The 24,650-nt window shown below is 33.3% G+C and overlaps 1 protein-coding gene across 33 annotated transcripts in view; it reads left to right on the forward strand.

Annotated features, from left to right (window-relative positions):
- Window positions 1–24,650, forward strand: part of tp63 (tumor protein p63) — a 118,623-nt gene that overhangs the window by 47,180 nt on the left and 46,793 nt on the right. For 15 of the 33 annotated variants that reach the window (XM_087254923.1, XM_087254932.1, XM_087254925.1 and 12 more), the window contains exons 3-5: window positions 671–799; window positions 14,730–14,867; window positions 15,926–16,055. In XM_087254923.1, coding sequence (XP_087111049.1) covers window positions 747–799; window positions 14,730–14,867; window positions 15,926–16,055 — 321 coding nt within the window. In that variant the 5' untranslated portion in view covers window positions 671–746. Of the gene's footprint in view, window positions 1–518; window positions 800–14,729; window positions 14,868–15,925; window positions 16,056–24,650 lie in introns of those variants that run through there. The other 18 variants (XM_087254927.1, XM_087254937.1, XM_087254929.1 and 15 more) reach the window with 2 other exon arrangements.

The raw sequence follows: 24,650 nt of genomic DNA on the forward strand, positions 1-24,650 counted from the left end.
AAGGAGATACAGTATCAGATCTAGCTTAATTCCCATTGTAGAACTGCCAGACTAAGTTTATATAAAATGTAGCTTTTGTTCATCACTTTCGATAAGTCTGTTAAGATTAGTCTGTCATGTAAAAGGCATGTCAGCCAACGAATGGTGATAAACTTCTAACACAGCGTTTCAGCCCTATTGACAGCTCAGGAAACCAGCATGGTCACTGAGGACTATTTGATGTGACATCTTTTTCACCTGGTCCGGTCAAAATAGAACTTAACAGCTACTGTGATGCAATCATCACGCATGGCTGAAAGCTCAAGGGATTCTGGATAGAAACTGCGATCAGCGAATAGACGGCGGGAATGTGCTTTTCAGGTTAGTGCTTAGACAGACATCGCTGGGGACATGGACTTGGAATGGAACGGGTGGGGGTTGTTGCTTAATATCTATATCCTAGCAACTGAAGGGATATGATACCATCTCCAGTTGTTGTCAGGGATTGGTCAGCATGTTGGCATTGGCGCCGCCCTTTCGCTTGTGGGCTGTAGAAAGATTAAACCAAAATTAAAACATCCTCCACACTTGATTCAGTCCTGTGCACTTGACCTTCTTAGCACTTTAATCTGCCTCGCAATTTCTGTTTTGTTTATGTTTTCTATATATTTTTATTTATTTGTTACTCCAGATCTGCTGTAATACATGTGCTTGGGCCACTTGTCGATAACCTTGACGACCTCAGTTAAGACCCCAAGTCTGAAAGAATGACCTCTCCTTATGCAGCAGTACAGTTCTGTCCAGAGCGAGCCTTTCAACGGTAAGACAGGAGCTACTGTTTGTGCCGGTTTGTTGGCCAGTTCTGAAAAGCCTTTTGTAAGGTTGCCAGGTTTATCTTGGTCATGTACTTGAGAGTGCACACACTGTGCTTGTGGTTTTATTTAGCTTCTCAGTTTGTAGAAGGATATACAGTAATACAAAGCAGCATGTGTCTGTTTCTGTAGTCCAAAGTATTATTGTAACTATTCCGCTCATTTAAGGGTCTTGAATGAGACAAGCTGTATGTGCAAACGGTTGTGTCTGGTTCTCCAGCTGTTGCCTGGCTATGATATTTATAGGTGTGGTGTTCTTATGGCAACAAAGAAAGCATTTTGAGCAGTTTGTAGTGAACTTCACAGCCTTGCTTGTTTGTTTCTTCACAGACTGGCTGCCAGGCATTTGTTTTTGTGGATCAACTGTAAATGAAGCTGTATTAATAGCTAAGGATATAATTTTCATGCCTGTATCGTTAATGATGGTCTAATGCAGTATTCCATTTCAATGTAGTATTGGCACCTCTTTAAAAAGGCAATTAAAATATATAATTTCATATTCTATGCATTTTAAAATACCAGCTTTCATTATATGCTGCTCTGAATATATATGTTTTAATCACATTTTCTTATTTGATGTGGAATTTTTTTTTTTTAACTAAATTTAATTAGTTAAATGAATAAATAAATAAACTGCAAAACACATTTGTTGTTACTGAAGTGAGGCACAGTAAATGTTAGGGACAGCTTTGGTCGTGTGGTAAGGTTAAGGGGTCTGTCCATAGTGTCATGTAGCATATACAAGTACAGAAATTAATTACAGTTTTAGTCACATGCAAATAATAATTAATATAAGCTTAATGATTAGACAGTAAGTGTTGTGTATCACATGATTTAAATGTTAGTAGATGAACACATAATGTAAAGTTGCTCCAAATTAATGATTTTTAAACAGCATTTGTTTAATATCATTCATATTTGATCTAATAAAGATTCTCATTTAAGTAATTAGTTTTCAAGTTCGTAAAAGTGAAAAAAAATGATGAAATGCCACGTAATTGGTATAAAAAGTTAAGTATTCCTGAGGAGTCTGGGTTTAGTTGTCATATTTCATATGGGCACAAGACTGCTATAAAAAAAGAAAAAAGTAATTATTTACATGATATTTTGTCACACTGTATATGGAAAGTTTTCAAGTCTATTAGATTTTCTTTTTAATATTAGTGTACTTTTTATAACAACAAAATATAATTTATTACACTTTTTTATTATAACTATTATTTGAACATGATTATTATGAATATGATGGGTTTGTATTTTATGTTCATTTGTTTACAGCTAATCAGTTTTAAACCACTAAAGCCACTGATAGAGAAAACGTGTGGAAATTTGATTTAAATCTGATGTAATAGTTGCCATCAAATATACATTCTGCCACTACCATGTGTGAAATTAAGCATTCTCCCTCACCATTATATTGGCAGGTCTTACAGCTCATAAGCACATGTGGGTATACCTGCAGCCACGGTTCTTTTTTCCAGCCACTATCAGTTAGTCTAATCTACACCACAAAATAGAAGAAACTGATGTGTAAAGATTACATAAACAGGTTCTCAAAATAAAAATTAACATTCAATACCATTGAAATCAAATAGCCCAATTGTTTTCTAACTAAATCGTTAATGTTAATCAACATTTTACAAAAAAAAAAACACAATAAAAAAATTGTATTTACAAAAAGTCATGAATAGTTATTGTAATTAATTAATCTTCTACTCATTTGAAAAGAGTTTCGAACTCAGTGTTGAAGGTAATGAGTTAATTAAATACCTTAAATGTACAACAAAATAAAACTTAAATGGAGTAAGTTCCCAGTACTCATATAGATTCGTTTTTAACTCAAATAGTTTGTAGCGATCGGTTTCATGAGTTCTCTTAATTTTTTGGGTTTTAATGTGCTCAAATTGCTTCATTTACTCAAATGGATTGGGTTCACAGTACTCATTATGGTTAGTTTTTGAAGTTAAACAGTTTGTTGCAATCAATTTCCCCAATTGGTTTGAGTTACCTTAACTTTTGGGGTTTTACAGTCCATACAATTATTATAATGCAATCAATTTAATGTTTCAAATAGATATCACAGCCATTTTTTTTTAATCACACCTTTATAAATGAATAAATTATGAGCAAAAACTAGAGTAAACCAATACGAGTTTGTAGCTTTGGGTTCCATTAATTTCTTAAGCCCACATTCAGCTGAGTTTGGACCTGTGTGTCTTAATGGAGGAGAGATCATGGGGGCCACTATTCTTTTGTCTGAGCCACCATGTCCATCCAGCAGCCCTGGGATTGAGGGATGAGGGAAGGGTCGGCAGACCTCTTTGAACGTTACCTGGCCTCTGATTAATGAAGATAGCGGAGAAGCCCCTCTCACTTGTCTCCCCAGATTGCAGGGCTCTGTTTGTTTTGATTGCATTTTCATCGCTGGATGTGCCCAACCTGTCAGGAGACAATGGGCGGCCCTGTTAAGCTGCGACTTTTGACCCCGTCCTGTCTGCGAGGAGCCTGGTCTATGTTTAAGTGGACGCAGTACAGCCTCTCCCTCAGGCACAATGCATAACTCCCCCAGTAACCAGACACCCACCCACAGCTTCCACACACGCTACTGCTAGAGATGAAACCCACCCTTCACATTTCCACAGAGAAAACTTACAGTTTACTGTTGTCTCCATGGAGTATATGCTGTTTTTAAAGGGATTGAAACTGAAGTTAATCTATGTAATTTGTCGTATGATGCTACACAAAAATAAATATTTGTATCTTGGTTTTGAATTTGGATACATTTTTGATACAGCAAGGGAGTTAACCAAAAACTGTTAAAAATAATAATTAAAAATTAAACAAATGTAATTATAATATCTTTTTTAAAGGTAAAACCCTATATAAGCGCATGGTATTAACGGTAAAAGTGATATCACTTGCTCATTATTATAATGGCAACAATTAATCACAAATCCCAAACTGTAAAATTATCATTAGATAAAATCATCAAAACTCATAAAAAATGTGCAAACATTAAAAATTGCTGCTGTTACGTCAAGTCTAAAATTGTTTCTATCTTTTTTTATAATTACACATGAACTTTCTTAACTTATTTTCATTAAAGATTAATTAAACATTTGCAGGTAAAGTATATGTGTATTTGTGTGTATATATGTATGCATGCTCATCATTTTTCTAGTGAACTAGAAATTTGTGGGACAATAAATGAAGGAAATAAATAAATGAGGTTAATGTAATGTTATGTAACAATGTTTATAGACTATTTATTGGCATATTTTTAAAGTGGAAACAGATTGTGCGATTACTTGAGATGTTTATTTTATGCTATAACTATATAAAACACAAGAGATGTTTGCGTTCTTGTGCTCCACTGCCATTTAAACTGGAGAGAGTATATCCTTTTATAATCTGTTGCACTACATCAAATAAAAATTTGAAAGATGAGGTGTTTCTTTTCAAAAATAACAAAGCACAAACATTCTTGCGAGTAATGGACAGGATGTGTGCTACAGTTTCATTTTATCAACTGAAACAGCATAGACAGGATTAATCTTAGAGTTTTAGAAACATTTGTTTGTTGTTAAACATTAATCTGTTACCTTATGTTTCAATTTAAGTACCCAAATACTGCGTTTGCTCATTAAAGGGTTACTTCACCTAAATATGAAAATGACCTCATCATTTCATTTCCTTCGTGTGGTTTTACACTTTTATGAGTTTTATTTGTGTGTGTGTGTCGAGTAGGTCTGTGCAATTAATCGAAAATTCGATTTTGATTTTGGCTTCTACTGATTATGAAAATCAGTAATCGAGATAAAATGATTATTGCATCACATATCGCCACTTTCCAGCTGTACACATTTGTTGCTCTGCAAAGCTCAGTTTCACATAAATGTCTTAAAGCATGTACTGTAATGTAACTTTTGCAGCACGGGACGCGCATCATTCATTGATAAACATTGAAAAAATCATTCATGTTTTTGAAAGGGTGCGCAGCGCACACACACAGCATGCGGTCTCATTCACACACTGCACACTGACGACCAAAGCACACACATCTAAAGTCACCCAATTTCCTGTTTAATGAAAAGATTTTTTTTAACACATTTCTAAACATAATAGTTTTATTAACTCGTTTCTAGAAGCTGATTTCTTTTATCTTTGCTATGATGACAGTACATAATATTTTACTAGATATTTTTTATAATACAAGCATTCAGATTCAAAGTGCGATAAAGGCTTAATTAGGGTTATTAGGCCATTTTATAACAGTAGTTTCTTCTGCAGACAATCAAAAAATATATTGCTTAAGCTGGCTAATTATATTGACCTTAAAATAGGTTTCAAAATATTTCAACTTGCTTTTATTCTAGCCAAAATAAAACAAAAAAACACTTATAGGAAATACTTTGAAAAATTCCTGAATCTGTTAAACATTATTTGGGAAATATTTATAAAAAAAAAAAAATTACAGGAGCGCTAATAATTTTAACTTCAACTGATAATCATTTTGAATAATCGTGATAACAATTATTAATTATGATTTTTCCCATAATTGAACAGTCCTAGTGTCGAGCACAGAAGAAGATTGACGAATACTGGTTAATGAGACCCATCGACTTCCATTTACTCATTTATTTCATTTTCGGCTTAGCCCCTTTATTAATCTGGGGTCACTACAGCAGAATGAACCGCCCCCATCGGCTTCCATAATAGGAATAATAAAAAACCAGGAAAGCCAGTGGGTCCCAGCAACCAGCATTTTTGTAAATAACTTATTTTGTGTTCAACGGAAGAAAGAAAGGAAGGAAGTGATGAGTGATTAAATTATGACAGTTTTGATTTTCAGATGAACTATCCCTTTAACCATAAGGAACTAAAAGACCATAAAAAAATTAAAATAAACTGTACGAATATGTGTACCTTTAGACCCCACTGTAAAACCTATAGTTTATTTTACATTAGACTTTTTTTTGTGATTAGTAATGGAAAAATCATTCTTAATTGTTCAAATGTAGGATATGTTGGCTGACTTAAGGTAATGTTAAGTGCTGAGGCAAAATTCTGAGGAAATCTGAGCATGTTTAGGCTTTCGTAATTTGACAAAGAATGACAGTAACTCAACCTGTACGCGTCTGCTGAATGACTCCAAAATTACTCATTCTCAGGTTGCAATATTTGCTTTATAGGACGCTATTGTGTTTGATCCAATAAATAAGGGAACAAAAAGCAGATTTTGAATTAATGAAATGGCCATTCCCACTTCAGCTGATGATGGATCTGAAATCTGCCCCATAAACTTCACCTGTCATTTCTGTGGGTGTAAATCAAAGCTAGATATTTTCACACATGGGTGCTGCACCTTTTGTGGCACCATGATGTCATTCTGGGCTAAAAATCCCTGTCAGCCATATTGAATGTCTAGATGTTACCCAGCATCCATTTGTCCTTCATTTTTTGACCTTTGGCCGAGTTTGCATCCTCTTTTCACTTTAATTGGATAATTCCCCTGCCGCAGGTTTTATGAGGATGATGATAATAATGATGTCATGACACCAGTGCTGTCAACCAGGGATCTGAAGCATGTCCTGTCGCAATGTGTGACCTGAGACAGCGGCCACTCAGCACCTGCTGAAGACCTATATAGTGCTCATGCTCTCACCAACCTGTAATGTTGACAATATTAAATGCAATAACATATCAATGAGAGAGAGACATGTTATCCCTATACAGAGAGCTGCCGGAACCTTGTGCAGGTTATTAGCCACTACATTCTCGGACATCAGAGAAGAGGTATCTTGTTTTGTGGTTTTGTTGAGTGTAATGGCAAAAGCTAAATGTAAGCACACTGACAATTGTAGAGCCATTTAGCACGCCGAGCACTATAAATGAAGCACAGACCTTCACGATATGTGATATAGATGACATACCCCTATGACATAAACACTTTGCTTAAGTTGCTTCCGCTTGTTTATAGCCCGTCACAGCTTATTAAGATGTTTATGAGTCTTTTTAAAGTATAAGTGAACATAAAAAAATAATTGAAGCTGCATTACTGCTTAAGTTTTCTTTATTTATTTGCTGGCTGTATTTAAAAGCACAATGATAATACTTCTTCATCACAGTTAATGGTAAACTGGCTGAAGTTTATATATATATATATATATATATATATATATATATATATATATATATATATATATATATATATATATATATGTATATATGTGTGTGTGTATATATATATATATATATATATATATATATATATATATATATATACTGTAGTTGAAGTCAGAATTATTAGTCCCCCCCTCAATATTTTCCCCCCAATTTCTGTTTAACAAAGAGAAAAAAAAATTCAACAACTTTTCAAAACATAGTTTTAATAACTCATTTCTAGTAACTGATTTATTTTGTCTTTGCCATAATGACAGTAAATAATATTTTACTAAATATTTCTCAAGACACTAGTATTCAGCTTGAAGTGACATTTAAAGTTTTGTTCTGTAGACTATCTGAAAAAAATATATAGCTTAAAGGGGCTAACAATTTTAAATAAAAAAATGCTTTTATTTTACCCAAAATAAAACAAATAAATAAAATGTCCTTGCTCTCTTAAACATAATTTAAAAAAGAAAAAAATCCAAAGGGGGGCTGATAATTCTGACTTTAACTGTATACATATGTCGTTGAATTCAGATTTATTAGCCCCCTTTGAATTTTTTTCTTCTTCTTTAAATATTTCCCAGAGTTTAACAGAGCAAGAACATTTTCACAGTATGTCTGATAATATTTTTTTCTTTTGGAGAAAGACTTATTTGTTTTTTTTTTCAGCTACAATAAAAGCAGTTTTTAATTATTTAAACACAATTTAAGGACAAAATTATTAGCCCTTTTAAGCTGTATTTGTTTTCGATAGTCAACAGAACAACCCATCTTTATAAAATAACTTGCCTAATTTTAGAAATAAATAAATATTTCTAGAATATTTATTTTAGAAATTAATAAATAATAAATAAATAATAGTTATTAAAACTATTATGTTTAGAAATGTGGTGGAAAGAAATCTCTCCCTTAAAAAGAAAGGGGGGGGGGGGGTAATAATTCTAATAATTCAGGGGGGCTAATAATTCTGACTTCAATATATATATATATATATATATATATATATATATATATATATATATATATATATATATATATATATATATATTTCGACTTAGTCCCTTCATTAATATGGGGTCGCCTCAGCGGAATGAACCGCCAACTCATCCAGCATGTTTTTACGCAGCAGATGCCCTTCCAGCCGCAACCCATCACTGGGAAACATCCATTCACACTCATTCACACACATACACTACGGACAATTTAGCTTTAGCTTACCCAATTCACCTGTACCACATGTTTTTAGACTTGTTGTGGAAACCGGAGCACCTGGAGGAAACCCACGTGAATGCGGGTAGAACATGCAAACTCCACTCAGGAATGCCAACTGACCCAGCTGAGGCTCGAATCAGTGACCTTCTTGCTGTGAGGTGACAGCACTACCTACTGCGCCCCTGTGTTGCACACTTAAACTTCTTATTTTGTTATATATTTATTTAGTTATGCATTTATTTATTTTTTGCATGCTGGGCTTAAGCCAACGCAAATTCTGTCATGCAGTCCCAACAAAACATAGATACTATCGCTGGATAATATTGTAAAAAAAAAAAAAAAAACTGACATTGCAATAATTTGATTTTCATCGATATACATTGCAATATAAAATATATTTCACCAGATGGACTGAATAATTTTTTTTTTTTTTTGTCTGTGAGGGATTCAGTATTTCAGAACATTTTGGGGGGATTTTTATAGTGGAGTGCATCTACATAAATTATTTAAAATAATGTTAAACTAAATTTTTTAGGGTGTAAAACATACAAACGAGAGGGAAAAAGGGCTTTATAATTGTCTGATGAGTCTTAATGTAAAATGACACTAAAAAAGCATAATTTAATCAATCTTTGTTAAAGATACAAATGCTATTATTTCTTGTGCCTAAATGCTTTAAACTCACTTGATACACTGGGAAAAAAACGAATTAGTTACTTTATTTTTAAAAAGTGGGCAGCACGGTAGCGCAGTGGGTAGCATGATTGCCTCACAGCAAGAAGGTCGTTGGTTCGAGCCCCAGCTGGGCCAGTTGGCATTTCAGTTTGCATGTTCTCCCCGTGTTTGTGTGTGTGTTTCTTCTGGGTGCTCCGGTTTCCCCCACAGTCCAAAGACATGCGACATAAGTGAATTGGTTAAGCTAAATTATCCGTAGTGTATGTTTGTGAATGTAAGAGTGTATGGGTGTTTCTCAGTTATGGGTTGCAGCTGAAAGGACATTCGCTGCGTAAAGCATATGCTGGATAAGTTGGTGGTTAATTCCGCTGTGATGAGCCCTGATGAATGAAAGGACTAAACCGAAAAGAAAATTAATTAATTTTAAATAGGTGAATAAACCTGTTGCCTTGAAAGCAAAACATTGATTTTATTTTTAAAAAGTCAGTAAACCCATCAACTTAACTTTTATAATTATGCACATAGTTTATTTACTTAATTATAAGGCAATGAGTTCACTCTCTCTTTTTTTAGTAAAGTCAACAAATCACTTTTTACAGTGTTTTACAGAAAAAATAAAATAACATAAATGCAGTTGCTAAACTTTAAATTGTCATTAATCTACAAGCTTCTGGTCAACAATAATCTCATACTTGACATTGCAGATCCAGCACTGTGACTTTTGCGGACGCACACATTGCAATATTGATGCTCAAACCATATATTGTGCAGCAGTAATACATTCATTCATTCATACATACATACATACATACATCCCCATACATACATACATACATACATACATACACAAATACATATGTACATACATACATACAGAAGCAGCAAAGTGTTGGAAATCTATATTATGAATGATGATAACTGAAATGGTAACTGTTCAAAGATGACAAAAGCAGTAAAATATCTGCATGGCTGAATGAAGCATATGATGTAAAAATATTACCTACAATGAGACAGTCATGCAGAAAAAAATGGTAAAAAAGCTGCAAAATTGTCAGTATGTCACAACCAGTTCTGCGTATCTGTAAAGGACCTTGTCCTTTTATTTTTTCTAAATCACATCCAATAAATATTCTGAAGTATCCATTGTACCCTACTGTAGCACTGTTGTTTTTGATTGTACCCATAATAGTTTAAACATTCATTTATACAATTAACAATTTGAATAGCTGTCAGAAAGTAATGCCTTAGTGTTCATTTGTGTTTGCTCTCTCCCTTAAAAGCCCCTCGGTCTGTTCATGTTCACAGTGTAAATTGCATTGGTGTTTAGATTTTTATCTTACAATAGGAGTTAAGAATGCTAAAGTATGGACCTGTGGATGCACAGTGACAATAGACGCATTGGGTTTGGCATTTGTGCGTCTTCCAGTGTGCCAAATGACAATATCGATGAGGCTTAAAGTAAACATTAGGGTTGAAAAAGCTTTTATCCCCAGTGACAGGGCTGGCAGCATACCGTTGTCCCAGTAATTCAACTCTAGCATTCACTTTGTGCCACGCCTCTTCAGCTGAACAAAAACAAAACCCCAAAAAGAAGTATATGCTGTGTGTGTGTGTGTGTGTGTGTGTGTGTGTGTGTGTGTGTGTGTGTGTGTGTGTGTGTGTGTGTGTGTGTGTGTGTGTGTGTATGTGTGTGTGTGTGTGTGTGTGTGTGTGTGTGTGTGTGTGTGTGTGTGTGTGTGTGTGTGTGTGTGTATGTGTGTGTGGGTGTGTGTGTGTGTGTGTGTCTGTGTTTTTTTCTTGCTCCTGTGAAGAGCTTTGGGAAACCCATGGAAAGTAAAATGGAGGGTATTTTTTCTTTAAATACAATATGCATAGTTTAAATATTTGAAAATTGATTATTTGAATAGTTTACATTTTACAGCAAACATTTGTTTTGAAAATGTTTCTGTAGTTTGATCGTTATTATTTACATGGGCCTCACACAATTACATACCTACATGCATTTCTGACTCAACAAAAGGTGTTTTAAAGTCTCGAGAAGGATCAAAACCCCGATTTTTTTTTTTTTTTTTTATTCATTCATTCATTTTTTCTTTGCTTAGTCCCTTTATTAATCAGGGGTCACCACAGCAGAATGAACTGCCAACGTATCCAGCATATGTTTTATGCAACAGATGCCCTTCCAGCCACAACCCAACCCTAGGAACACTCTTGCATTACACTACAGCCAATTTAGCTTATTCAATTCACCTATAGTGCATGCCTTTGAACTGTGGGGGAAGCTGAAGCACCCAGAGGAAACTTATACAAACACAGGGGGAACATGCAAACTCCACACAGAAATGCCAACTGACCCAGCCGGGGCTCGACCAAGCGACCTTCTTGATGTGAGGCGATTGTGCTATCCACTGCGCCATTGTGACACCATACCCAAACTAATGTTGGTGAAAAATATGAATAATGCAATCAAATAAACACAAAAAAATCACAATTTAGTTAAAAATTTGTAGTTTGCATTTTTTGTTGCAGTAACCTTTTCAATTTCTTTCTATTCCAAAGTATGTAAGATTCATAACTCTTCCCTTAACTCATATAACTGTTTAATGAAACCTATAATGCCTCTTTTTACAAGATGTAAAATAAGTCTCTTTTGTTCGCAGAGTGTGTATGTGAAGTTTCAGCTCATTATAATCCACCAAACTGATTATTTTTATTAATCCTAATTGTGCCATTTTAGTGACTGTCACTTTAAATTTAAATGAGATTGTGCTTTCAAAAGAGGGCGAAATTATAAATGCCTATGTGTCAGCATATTGGCAAATTCAAAAACAAGATTAATGTCTTATGCTAATGAGGGAGAGATTCCAGTTTCCCCCTCCAATGACATGTATAAAGGAAGAATGTCAATCAAAGTGTTTCTGCAAACTTTTTATTACCAAGTGAAATTACAAAAAAAAGAAATAATACATTTTTGCCATTAGAAGTTGGTTGTACTTATGACTGATGTTTAAACCTCCTATAAAAATAATTTTTGCATAATAGGTCCCCTTTAAATTAACCTAAATATATTTACTGCTATATTCACTGAATAGATAAACATATTTTCAAGAAATGCATTTATGCTGAGCACTGTGTCATTTTAAGCTTTTTTGGGGGGATATCATAATTATTTGTAGTTGAACAAATTGAGTTTAAAGAACATGAGTATTTCCTTGGCAACTTGCTAAAACTGATATTTTTGTTTCCAGAATTAGTATTAGATATTTACTAGTAAAATAACTAAATAAAAAAAATATATAAATACTTTATTAATCTAATTAATAACTAATTAATCTTAGTTAACTACGATGTTATTTGTATGGTTTTAGTTAGCTACAATAACCCTGAAATGTGCTAAAGGTGTACAAACATTCATTCATTTTCCTTCGGCTTAGTCCCTTTATTCATCAGGGGTCGCCACAGCGGAATGAACCACCAACTTATCTAGCATATATTTTTCACAGCGGATGTCCTTCCAGCTGCAACCCAATACCGGGGAACACTTATACACACTCATTCACACACATACACTACGGCGAATTTAGTTTTTTTTTATCAAATCACCTATACCCACGCCAACAAGGGTGAGAGCATCCAAACTCTGCACAGAAATGCCAATTAACCAAGCCGGGACTCGAACCAAAGATCTTCTTGTTTTAAAGTGACAGTGCTAACCACTGAGCTCTTTATCACTATTTAAAAATGTACAAAGAAAAAAAAAATCTTTTCGTTGTTTGTCATACAGTATGTTTCAACAATTTGTTATCCAGAAAAGCTATGGTATGCTAAGCAGCATGAATAATGTCAAATGGATTATATCTTCAAAGGCTGATATGAAAGTGTCATATTACGTTGATATCAAAGACTAGTGTTGCTTTGTATCTCTGTCTAGGATACAGTAATATGACTTCCTTCAACCTTAAAGCATTCAGCATTTATTAGGCATGCCAACATAGCTTAGTATATTAATATCTCCCCACCTCACAGAATGCAGGGGAATTCCGGCCCCACACCCGAGTGCCAGCGTTAGATTATGGTTGACACCCCAAACTCTCAGACACACGCACTCAAACGTACATACATTTACTGCCTTCAACCCCCATCCATAGCCAAGCCCAGTCCAGCCACACACATTCCCAATGCTGCATAGCAGCGGTGTTGCTATCATATAGACAGCGAGGGGAATTCCGCTTTGCTTGGTCGTTCGCGTGTGCTGTTGCTCTGCTGGAACAATGAGACACGCTGGGCTCCAGCACGGTGTCATATTTCAGATGGAGAGGGTCATCGTGTTTTCACTGACAGTCGCATTCTCTCTACTGCTCCTAAATGTCATGTTAACACTGGTTGTTGCTGTTGCATTAGACAGGCACAGAGCATGGCCTTTGTGAGGGGGGAGAGGTCATTAAGAACGGGTTATGTTTTTACATCCATTCTTGCTGCCCGTAATGCAATAATAGAGACTGTCTCAGTTTACTAAGTGAGATTTGAGTTCAAGCTATTTGTTGCTGTAATTAGCTCTGATTGCAAAAGCACACCTTTTTTGCTGCTGTTGCTTGAGTTTGCTGCAGATATGCTGTAGGTGATTTCAGCTGTGTTATTCGAGGAAGGGTGGTTTTTTCAAATGTGCATGCTTCTTTTTATATTGCCGTTAGTTTCCAAACCATGAAAGTAGTTATCTGAAAAAATTAGTTCGAATTGCCTCATCGAGTTGCTCATTTCCATTTTAACTTAACTTAATGTATTCAAATAACAAAAATAATTATATATATTATATTTGGGTCAACGTTTATTTTGTACAGAATACATTTTCAAACTTCTATTTCAAATCTATTTTGATCTAAGTAGATTTAAAGTTTGAAAACAAGATTAATTTTGTTATTTATTTATTTTTTGACTGTATTTGCTCAAATGTTAATGAGACATTAGAGCTTTTATGTACTCTTTCTTAGGGCTGCACAGTATTTAAAAAAATCTGACATTGGGATATTTTGTTTTGCTGTGACATATATTGCGATATGAATATGAGTTTTTATCAGATTATTTGAATAGTTCTATTTGGGAAGATTTCATTCATTTAGAGCGACTGGGCTGATCAAGTCTCTTTCTATGCAGTACAAGGTCATGAAATATAATAAATTACAAGCATATATAAATATGACAGAGCAAAAATAAGAGTTAAATAAACAGTGCTTTATGGTTTTCTGAGGAGTCTAATGGTATTCAAATATAGAAATTGACCAATCCAATCTAAAATAACACGACCATGACTGTATACAATAATATAATTTAATATTTAATAATATCTTTGTTTTAATCTGTAGTAATCACACATTGTGAAATTGATGCTCAAACAATATATTGTTGCCCTACTCTTTATATTTGAATTACTTGTATATTTAAATTACATTCTATCTACATGTTTAAAAATATATTTGACTTGTTTATTAAATGCACACACAAAAAGGTAATTAAAATACAAAAGTACACAACAGAATGACTAAATTCAAGTTTTATTTAATTTAAATTAAAGATACAATATACATAATCAATAAACACAGCTGACTGATTAGTCCTTGTGTTTGCATGCCCAACATACAGTATATGACTGTGATTGGATCTGTTTTGATACTCTTCAATGAGTGCTTCCATGTACAATTATAATTGAATATTAAAATACATTTTTACCTCCTAAAAAATAATATTTTACCATATATCATTATTTGCTGGAAGTGTATCAGAGAACGATTTCTAAGTTAACTTTTGCTTTTTATCACTCTCTAGATTGAGAGAACCAGCAGCAGCGTGTCTGTCATGGGCTGAAGGTTCTTTTCTGGCCTCCATGTCACAGGGCCAGGGCTCTCAGGGTACAGATATTCTTGGGCAAGACGTCCTCAACCAGTTACTGGAGATGTTGGACCAGTGAGTAATGTGCCTTACAAATTCACTCATTCACATCAATGCTCTGATAAAATATAAGCAGTCACATCCACTCGTTTTGATAAAGTTTTAACATTTGAAGTAACTGAAGCTCTTATAAATAAGATAATAATAAGCTAAAAATAACAGTGAGCATTGACATTATTTAATTAAAATACTCTGTTATGATCTTCACCTGTAATAAAATATTTGCTAAAAGTAACAAAGATTTTTTTTTTTTTACAAAATAAGCTAATTTTCAAAATTCCCTAGAGTTCAATATTTTTATTAATTTTGAATAGATTCAACTGATTTCTGGGTCTGGCAGCAGCACATTTACTGTAGCTTAGCTTAGCATAGATCATTGAATCAGATTAGACCATTAGCACCTCACTCCAAATGAAATCTTTCAAGAGTTAATTTTCTTTGACTTTTCTATAGTTACATTGAGTGCTATGGAAAATTAAAGTTTGTTATACAGCCAATATGGCTTGGAACTATTCTCTCATTCCAGTGTAATATTCAATGAACTTTGCTGCTATATGGCTGCTGCACACACATTTATTAGCAAGTGCCTGAAAACAGTTCTGAATCAACTCTCACAACTATTCTTATGGTTGCAAGGCATGCTCCCTGTGCAAGCAAGCGGTCTGTTTTGATAATATTAACAAAAGTTTGTCAAATGTCAGCCACTGTGTTGTGTAATATTATTGTCTTGAAAATAGTAACTTTTCATTTTCCATCAGGCTTAGTACACAGTGAAGCTACAGAAGAATTAAGCTTTAAATGCCAAAATAATTGGTGAAAATCTTTGCTTATTATTTGAGTGAGATGCTTGTAGTTTTATCTGATTTAATAATCTTAACTAAGCTAAGCTAAAAGTGCTCCTCACTGACCCCGAGGTTGTCTAAATGGATTCAAAAATGGTAAAACGAATTTCTTAACTCTAAGGGAAAAAAAAAAGTGTAGCGCTCCTGTAACTGTTGTATGTGTCAAAAAATTAAGGTTTATATAAAATAAGGTTTATATAAATATATAATATATAATTCACTCTGTTTTAGGTCTGCATTACATTCAATGCAGCCTATCGAGCTCAATTTCTCTGAGGGCTCTTCGGTCGGATCAGCATCCAATACTATACAGATTAGCATGGACTGCATCACAATGCATGGGCCTGAGGAGCCCCTTACAGTAAGTACTTATTTTCATTAAACTGCTGCACGTTTGAAACTGCATCAAAATGTGATTAAATAGCACACTTTCTTCAGTGATAATGCAGTGACATGAAGATCTGAGGAGGTGCCAGTGGTCAGGACACATTTTCGAATTTCAAGATTTCAGACTATATAGAATTCTGGTTCTGATCTTCCTCAATTAATTTAGCCAAACATAGCTGATGGCTGCCCTTAAAATTTCCTCCAAATATTTATTAACCTTTAATAAGGTTAGGATATGTTCACAGAGGCAGTTCAGTTCTCTTGGTTCTATTGGTAAGACAGTTATACTGTCTTTTTTAATGCAAATTGATGGTATTTTTAATATTTGTGAACTTGTGAAGAGTTTTTGAAATAGTAGTAGGGCCAGACAGAATCTGTGGACATTTTTTGCTGTTTCTGCACAAGATTTCATTAAAAAAATTTCAGATTTACACAGAATGGCTTTAAGAGTATAGTACCTAAAATACTCCTTTTATTTGAAACAAAATATTATAATATTTTATTATTTTTTAAATATTTAAAAAATAATAATATTTTAAAAATATTATTATATTTTAAACAAATTAAAAATGAAATTAAAAAACAATTACTTTTTAAACTTTTATTTAAGGATTACAATTAAATCCAATATGATCCACTTTGTGGTAAACAAAGCAAATCTCTCATATTTTACTTTAGAAACTGTATTGTAAATAAATTATATAAAAATTCATGATTAGTTAATAATATTTCTCAAATTCAAATAAAAATGTTTAAATATATCCAGGCTCCAAATGGCAACAATTACACTTCAAATAAATTCATTGAAAACTACTAACAGTCACTCCAGAATTGGTTTTAGTCAAATTAAAGTGTAAACACACTCTTAATAAGAGTTGACCCAAGGAAATTGCAATGTCTAGAAGACTTACTGTGGGATTCTCATCTTCTTAACACATATCAGTATGTCAGAATAAATAAGGTGCAAGTTCTCACATAAATATGTGTTGGCTTTATAGTTGGGTCTTTAATTCATAAAAAGCTGATTTTTCTAAACTTAAAATATCACACAGATATATACATTTGATTACAGGTAATGTAATAGCATTGCCAAGTTAAAAATGCTTAACAATATAAAGCATTGATTGTTAACAGAATCGCTATGTAGCATAAATCTATATTAAAAATATTTTAGCAATGCAATAATCTTTTCCATTCTTTGCTTTAATAGAATTCTGCTAAAATCCCCCGTGATTCTTAAAACAAATGTATTTGGGGAATTTTTCAAACCTTCCACTGAATGGTCCCAGGTCGGCTGCATTTTTGATCGAAGCAGCAGATATTTAATACCACAAGAGGAATCAGAATTTCTCTGTTGTTTTGTCCAGATGTTTTGTTCTTTTATTTGTCTTGTTTAAGTGTAATTTGGATTTAAATATTGATCTGCCAATGACTTTGTAAAAGTGCATATTCATTTCTTAAGAAGAGAAGTACAATTATTTTGCCACATGAAACTTGGTTTTGCTTAGTGTGATCACTCAAGTGAATAATTTCAGTAGTGGGAAATTTAGTGGTAAGCCCCAGTAGAAACAGTTAACTAACGCTCACATGTGGGGGTGTTTGTGTTTATTGGGGTGTTTATGGGATTTCCCTGGTCAATCTGAAGAGTTTTGGTAGCAAGTCAAAAGGTATGTCCAGGTCCGGATGAACAGCTCTAAATATAAAAGTCCTGTTGATAATACCGTTGCATTGCTACGGTGGCACATCCAGTCTGAAGTGCTTCAGATAGAGTATTGTGTCATGCTGGAGCAAGAAGCCTTTTTTTTTTTTTAAATGAGCATTAAAAATTCCAAGGGACTGAAGTGGATCAATGAATTGTGAAGATGAAGAACTACAAAAATACTACACATCGGATTTCTACTTCGATGTAAGTTAGCATCTCCCTCTATATTTGTTGGACATGATTAGTTTTTAGTTTTAACTGTTTTTAATCGAATGTAAATCTCATAAAAAGAGTAATTGATCTTTAACACTGTTTAACAACCGATAGTTGATGTAGGTCAAGCAAAAATCGATGTATCCTTCGGGGAGATTCTATCAACACGTATAGTTCTAGAATTGTATTTATACACAACAGAAGAGCAATGGAAAGTTTGACGTAAGGTGTATGACCTGTAGCTGACTCTGAGGCCTGGTTGAATGTTTCTGGGCTCGCAGGAGAATTAGGTGCTCGTGGCTCCCCTCCCAGCAGAGGAATGCAGTTGTCCGGTAGTAAAGATGGGAGAAAAGGGAGAGACTGAGCAACGCTTTGCCTCTCTGGCCCTGAGGGATTATCTTTTCTCTTGATCTGGTGATTAATACCCCCCATACAACAGCACCCGCCCCCATCTTCCTCGCAGTAAAGATCGGGCGTGGTGCTTCACATGGCACGCTAGCACTCTGTCGTCTGCCAGCTAGCATTCATGTTGATCGAAAAGCTGGAAACTAGGGCAACATGCCAATCGCTGGGGCTGTGATGCTCATTAAACTCTGAAGAACAAAAAATATAATGAAAGGTGCAGTGGGCATAGTCGCCCATCCCATTAAAGGGATAGTTCTCCCAAAAGTGCAATTGTCGTAATTGCTAGGTTTTCTACTATTTGAACAGTTGTGTGTTTTTTTTTATCACATTATAGGCAGTGTAATAATCTGTTGGTTTTAACTGTAGAAGAAAACTATCATCTTGTGCAGTGTTGAGGAAGTTACTTACAAACGGTAAAACATTACAGAATACTTGTTACATTTATTCTTATTTTCTCAGAATTTAAATGGGTTAAATACTCCTCTATTACTTTTGAGATACTTTCATTAAAATATCTACAGAAGCAGAACTTAAAGGCAATTTTAAAAAAAATACATATATAAAATATTTAAATGAGAAAAAAAACAGCAGAAAATTATTTATATATATATATATATATATATATATATATATATATATATATATATATATATATATATATATATATATATATATATATATATATATATATATATATATATATATATAGTGCTGTCTTGTTTTATTATATTATTCCACATTCATTTTACCTGATTGTTTATGCCTTCTAACTATGTTACAGCAAAAAGTTATTTGTTTTGTAAGGCTGCAGTACTTTTCTAACACATTACTCCCAACACTGATCTTTTGACATGGCAAAGGCTACTGTTTCTTTTTTATTTTATTCCCTTTAAATCACATACAGTAATTGAGACATGTGTCCTTGAATCACATACAGTATAAGTTTTTCAGTGTGGTATAATTTTTCCTTTTTGACACAACGGTTACTTATTCACATCTTTACAGCTCCTTGACATAAATAACCAAATGACTTATTGAAATATTTCAAATAAGCCTTAGATTTGTATTTACTTATTTTTAAAGTCTTAAAAGTTATTAATGATGCAGCAGTTCATTCATGTGTATTTTCAAGTACCAAAGCAAATACCTGTGCATTTATTTACATTTGTTAAAATAAAATTGTATCTACTATACTCTCAGAAAAAAAGTACCCAGTGGTAGAAATAATGTTCCTTGAGGAACAGTTTTGTACCTCTGTAAAAATTGTACCTTATATGGTGCAGAAAAGACCTCTTATAATACTGTTCTGTACCTTTTTTGGTAAATTGAAATGAAGGTACACAACTGTTCTCATATAAAAGGTACAAAAGTGTTAAACAACTCCTCCTTAATTACAATATCTTTGAAAATAAATATTACTGGAAAGGCAAAGTGATTTCATAAATGATTTCCATAAACATTAATTATTGATTTCTATAATACAATAATAAAAAACAACTGGTAAAACATAGATATTGTAGACTAAACATTTAAGGCATTTTAAGTAAATGTTTGGTAAGCATTTTTGACACTGTTAAGCTACAAAGTGTCTTGTTACTGTAATGGTGTCTTCGTGGATCAGATTTGTACCTTTGATAAAGGGACAGCATTTTATCTATTAGTAAAAAAAAGAAAGGTAAATTTTGGTTTCACCTCAAGGATACACATTAGTACTTAAAAAGTACAAAAGTGTTTCTCTTAAAATTTTTAGGTACTAATATATACTTTTGATGTACCAATATGGACCCTTTAAGTGCAAATGTACCATTTGAAAAGTTACCCCTCCTCCCTATATTATCAAAAAAAAAGCATTTTATATATCTTTAAATATATATCATGTATACCTTTTATAATATATATTTATTTCTTATATTATATTTTATATAATAATATTTTGTACTTATATAACAGTTTTATATTATGGATATATTTTTTGATTTTCTGGGCGAACAATTTTTTGTAAAAAAAAAAACACATTTTACTTGCTCAGCAAAAAAAAAAAAAATAGCTAAAAAAGATTTTTAAAATCCTATCAAAAATGCTCTAAAATGTCCTCAAAATGTCCTAAATTACATTTTACATGTTTAACTAATATAATTAATCCATCATAATTTTTGCTGTCAGTCAATATGTGCATTGTTTACCTGGAACAGAGAGGTTAACTCGAGTACAGGGAAATGATCTCTGTTAATGCTTTAGGAGGTCAGCATATTTTTCACCTCTGCTGCTGGACAGTTCAGAGAGAAGAGGCTGTTACCTTCACAGATGAGGGGCACAGCAGCATGTTTTACCTCCGCATTCTGATTTAATCATTTATGGAATCAGCTTGAATCAAGTTGGTTGTGTAAAAAAAAGATTCGAGATTAAACAACTTGGGAGGTCATGGCAGCAAATTTGGAACATGGTGCCACTTTTACACACTGTGAAATCTTACACTTTGACAACATGTTATCATTTACTACAGTTTTTTTAACCATAATTTTTCTACAGTGTAATAAGTTCCAATCAGTGCTAAAAAAAGTTTTCCAGGCAGTTAAGTACATATGCAAAAATGTCAGTAGATAATTGAAGAGAAAAAAAGAGAACATGAAGGCATATGTTCATGTTGTTTGCTTGCCTTATTTATAAAAGGAAAAATATGAAAAAAATATTTCTCATCTCCTTTCAGCATTTTTCATGCAAACATGAAATCATTAGTTCTTTACATGTTTTGAACTCCACTGTGTTTTTTCTTTTCTTTTTTTCTTGATTGATGTTTGACCCCTGCGCTCACATCTCATCCAACTCAAGTTAAAAGTGGATCAACTCACATTTCATTGGCTTTTCCTGCTTTAATGGTGTATTTTCAGTGTCCAAAGTTAATATTTTTAAACTGATTACTACTATCCACTTTCTTTAATATTTTGAAGATTTTGGGGGTCTAAACACTATTGACTTGCATTGAAAAAAACGCTGAGACATAATATTCCTTTTTGTATGAACTCTTTATCTGTCTTTTTTTTATAACTGGCTTATGAGCAATCGTTGAATGAGTGATCTTTCACCAGAAGAAAAGAATTAGGAAAAAAGTTTGCCGCCTTAATTACTTATCAAATGATGTGTGTTGTTTGTAGCCCCAGGGGTCCTCAGTGTTTGCATTGTGCTGTGGTTTTATGTTTTAATCTGAAATTGCTCTTTCTTGTGAAGATTTGCTTTCTCTCTAGCTGCAGGGCAACAATTTAAGCGCAGCACCTGCCGCTGTGACTGAGGCTGAGATGGGGGATGGTAAAGCGAGAGAGAGGTGGAGTCAGGTAGAATAGAGGAATGTGAAAGAGGAAAGCTTGTGTCCTGACATCAAACAGCTCATCTGATATTATAGCAAGATTGAGCTGTTGCTCTGCTAAATGTGTACTGTCAGCTAGTGTTTCTAAAGCTAATGATGAAACAGCTCAACAAAATAAGGTAACACTTTATTTTGAAGGTCCATTTGAGTATTAGTAGACTGTCTGCTTAATATCTCTTGGTACTGCTCCTTCAACAGACATTTAACTGACTATAAGAAACTTTGCAAGTACATGTGAACTTACACTAACCCTAACCCCAACCTAACAGTCTGCTTATAATCTAATGAGAATTAGTTGGCATGTACTGTAGATGCAATGCAAATTACAATCAACAAACGGACCATCTTAAAATAATAAAGGAAACCACTTTTTAAATATTAAATGTGTGTAAAATGCACTTTTTAATATATTTTTTAATTTTGAAAATCTGTCCTCATCTGTGTCCATATGTTACATATGGCAACTGAAAAAAAAATCTCGATCTGTGGCTAGATTTCTCAGATTTAATTGCACTTTTTTTTTAAGTAAGTTTATAATAAGCAATTATTTACTTATTTTGTTAATATTTGAACATTTGCAAATAAATTTATAATATACTGCAGAAAGTAGCAAAAAAGTGGTGATGAAAAATCTCTTGACAAACAGCTTTTCTGCACACTGAGAAGGTAAATATGTACTCACACATAAAAGAAACACCATCATGGTAGCACATGACACTAAAACAATGCGATAAATATTAATTTCATGAGAGAAAAAGAAACATTTATGTCAGTGATTTTAAATAGCACACAAATTTGGGCATTGTTAATCTATGATTTTTCACCATCACGTCCCTTTTGCTGTAGCATGTTTACAGTTTCATCATTAAAATCAATGATCTTATGTTTTACAGTGTAGCTTTTATTTTCTGTTAGTTAACTTGTTACTTGTTATATTAACATTGACCTTAAAAATTGTTTTAAAAAATACTTTTATTTTAGCCAAACTCAAAGAAATAACTGTTTCTCCAGAAGAAAAAAATGTTATAGGAAATATTGGGAACAGTTTCTGTTAAACATCGTTTGAGAACTATTTAAACTAAGCTATTTAAAAAATCTGCAATTGCAATCAGCCAAGAAAAATCACAACTGGTGCCTCACTAATACTTCTATATAGAAGGTGCTCAGTGTCATTCACACAACTACAAAATACCACCATGGTAACACTCTTGAGACTAAAGTAATGCAATAATTTTATTAATAATACATGTAACAAAAATAGTAATGTACAAAACTGGTGACAAAAAAACTCAAAATAACCATAGTAATATCTATTAAACAAGGTGAAGTGTCATGCAGGGAGTTCTGAGATTTTTAAATAGTTAGCTTGTTACTTGTTACTTCCTCCTGAATTTCATGATAGGCCCATTCTGCTATTTTTATTTTTGAAACACAATTTCAAATACAAAAAAAAATAATAATAATGATGGCCTTTTCAACTACACTTACCCATTATGAAACTGCATTATTATTTGTTATAATATTTGTTTATAATGAATATATAAAAAATAGGTAAGCCAGGGTACATATGCACCACTTTTTTTTGAGTGTCATGTTTTTATGCATATTACACTGCATTTATTTGGCACATTAGTCCTAAATATAAAAAAATCTTTAAAACAATGAGTGTTTTTGTCACTTTTAATTGTTTTAATTTAAAACAATTACATAAAAATCAAATAGATTCTAAAATCCTAAACTCTACTGAATGCTGTAGGTTTGTTTAGTTAAACCTCATTCATTCATTTTCTTTTCTGGCTTAATCCCTTCATTAATCTGGGGTCACCACAGTGAAATGAATCGCCAACTTATCCAGCACATGTTTTACGCAGCTTATGCCCTTTCAGCTGCAAATCAGTGCTGGGAATACCCACACACTCCTGCACACACTCACATACACCACGGCCAATTTAGCTTATTCAATTCACCTGTACTTCATGTCTTTGGACTGTGGGGGAAACCAGAGCACCCGGAGGAAACCCACGTAAGAACATGCAAACTCCATACAGAAACGCCAACTGACCCAGCCAGGGCTCGAACCAGCGAACTTTTTTTTGTGAGGCGATTGTGCTACCCACTGCTCCTCCGTGCTGCCTTAGGTAAATCTATAAAATTATTATTTTGTTAAACTTATAACACTGCATTCGTCATATAAACAAATATCTGTACCAAAACTGCACCCTCAAAGTGAGTACAAGAGGTTATATGTTTTGCAAACTGATTCGATTTCAGATAGAGGCTGACAAACTGGTGGAAAAAAAAATGACTGACCACTAAAGTGGTTTAGGTGTTGCTGAGCAGCAAGAATTCAACATAATGTAACCCTTGAATGCATTGAAGGTGGTGAGGCAATGGTTTGTTTAGGCTGTGTTGCCCGAGCCCTTGATTAGTCATTTGTAGGGTTCTTTTCAAGTAGAGCCTGACTCAGCATTAGGCAGGAACACATAATTAAGGTGTGCTTCCTTACCGCTATCCATCCATTCTCTATAGCTACTGTTTGCCTTATTCTTTACCCTTTATGTTTTGTATAAATTTTTACAATTTTGTGAGTTCTAAAACGTTTTGAATAGTGCCTTGCAATGTACATCATTTTATTTAAAGGATTTTTTTTGTGTTGAAATTTATTTTCATAAATCAGATCTTTAAAACTATAACATGTTTTATTTACAGTTGTAGGTGAATATACAGTTGAACTCAAAATTATTATCCCCCTGTGAATATGAATCATTTTTAAAAAATATCAAAAGTCAAATATTGATTTTTAAAAACACTTTTTAAACAGTACTTTTAAGAACAAAATTCTACTACTTCATACTGTCTTTTTCACGATGACAGTACTAAATATTTTA

This window comes from Danio rerio, chromosome 6, assembly GCF_052040795.2.
Source record: "Danio rerio strain M-AB ecotype USA chromosome 6, GRCz13ab, whole genome shotgun sequence".
Classification (NCBI taxonomy): Eukaryota; Metazoa; Chordata; class Actinopteri; order Cypriniformes; family Danionidae; genus Danio; species Danio rerio.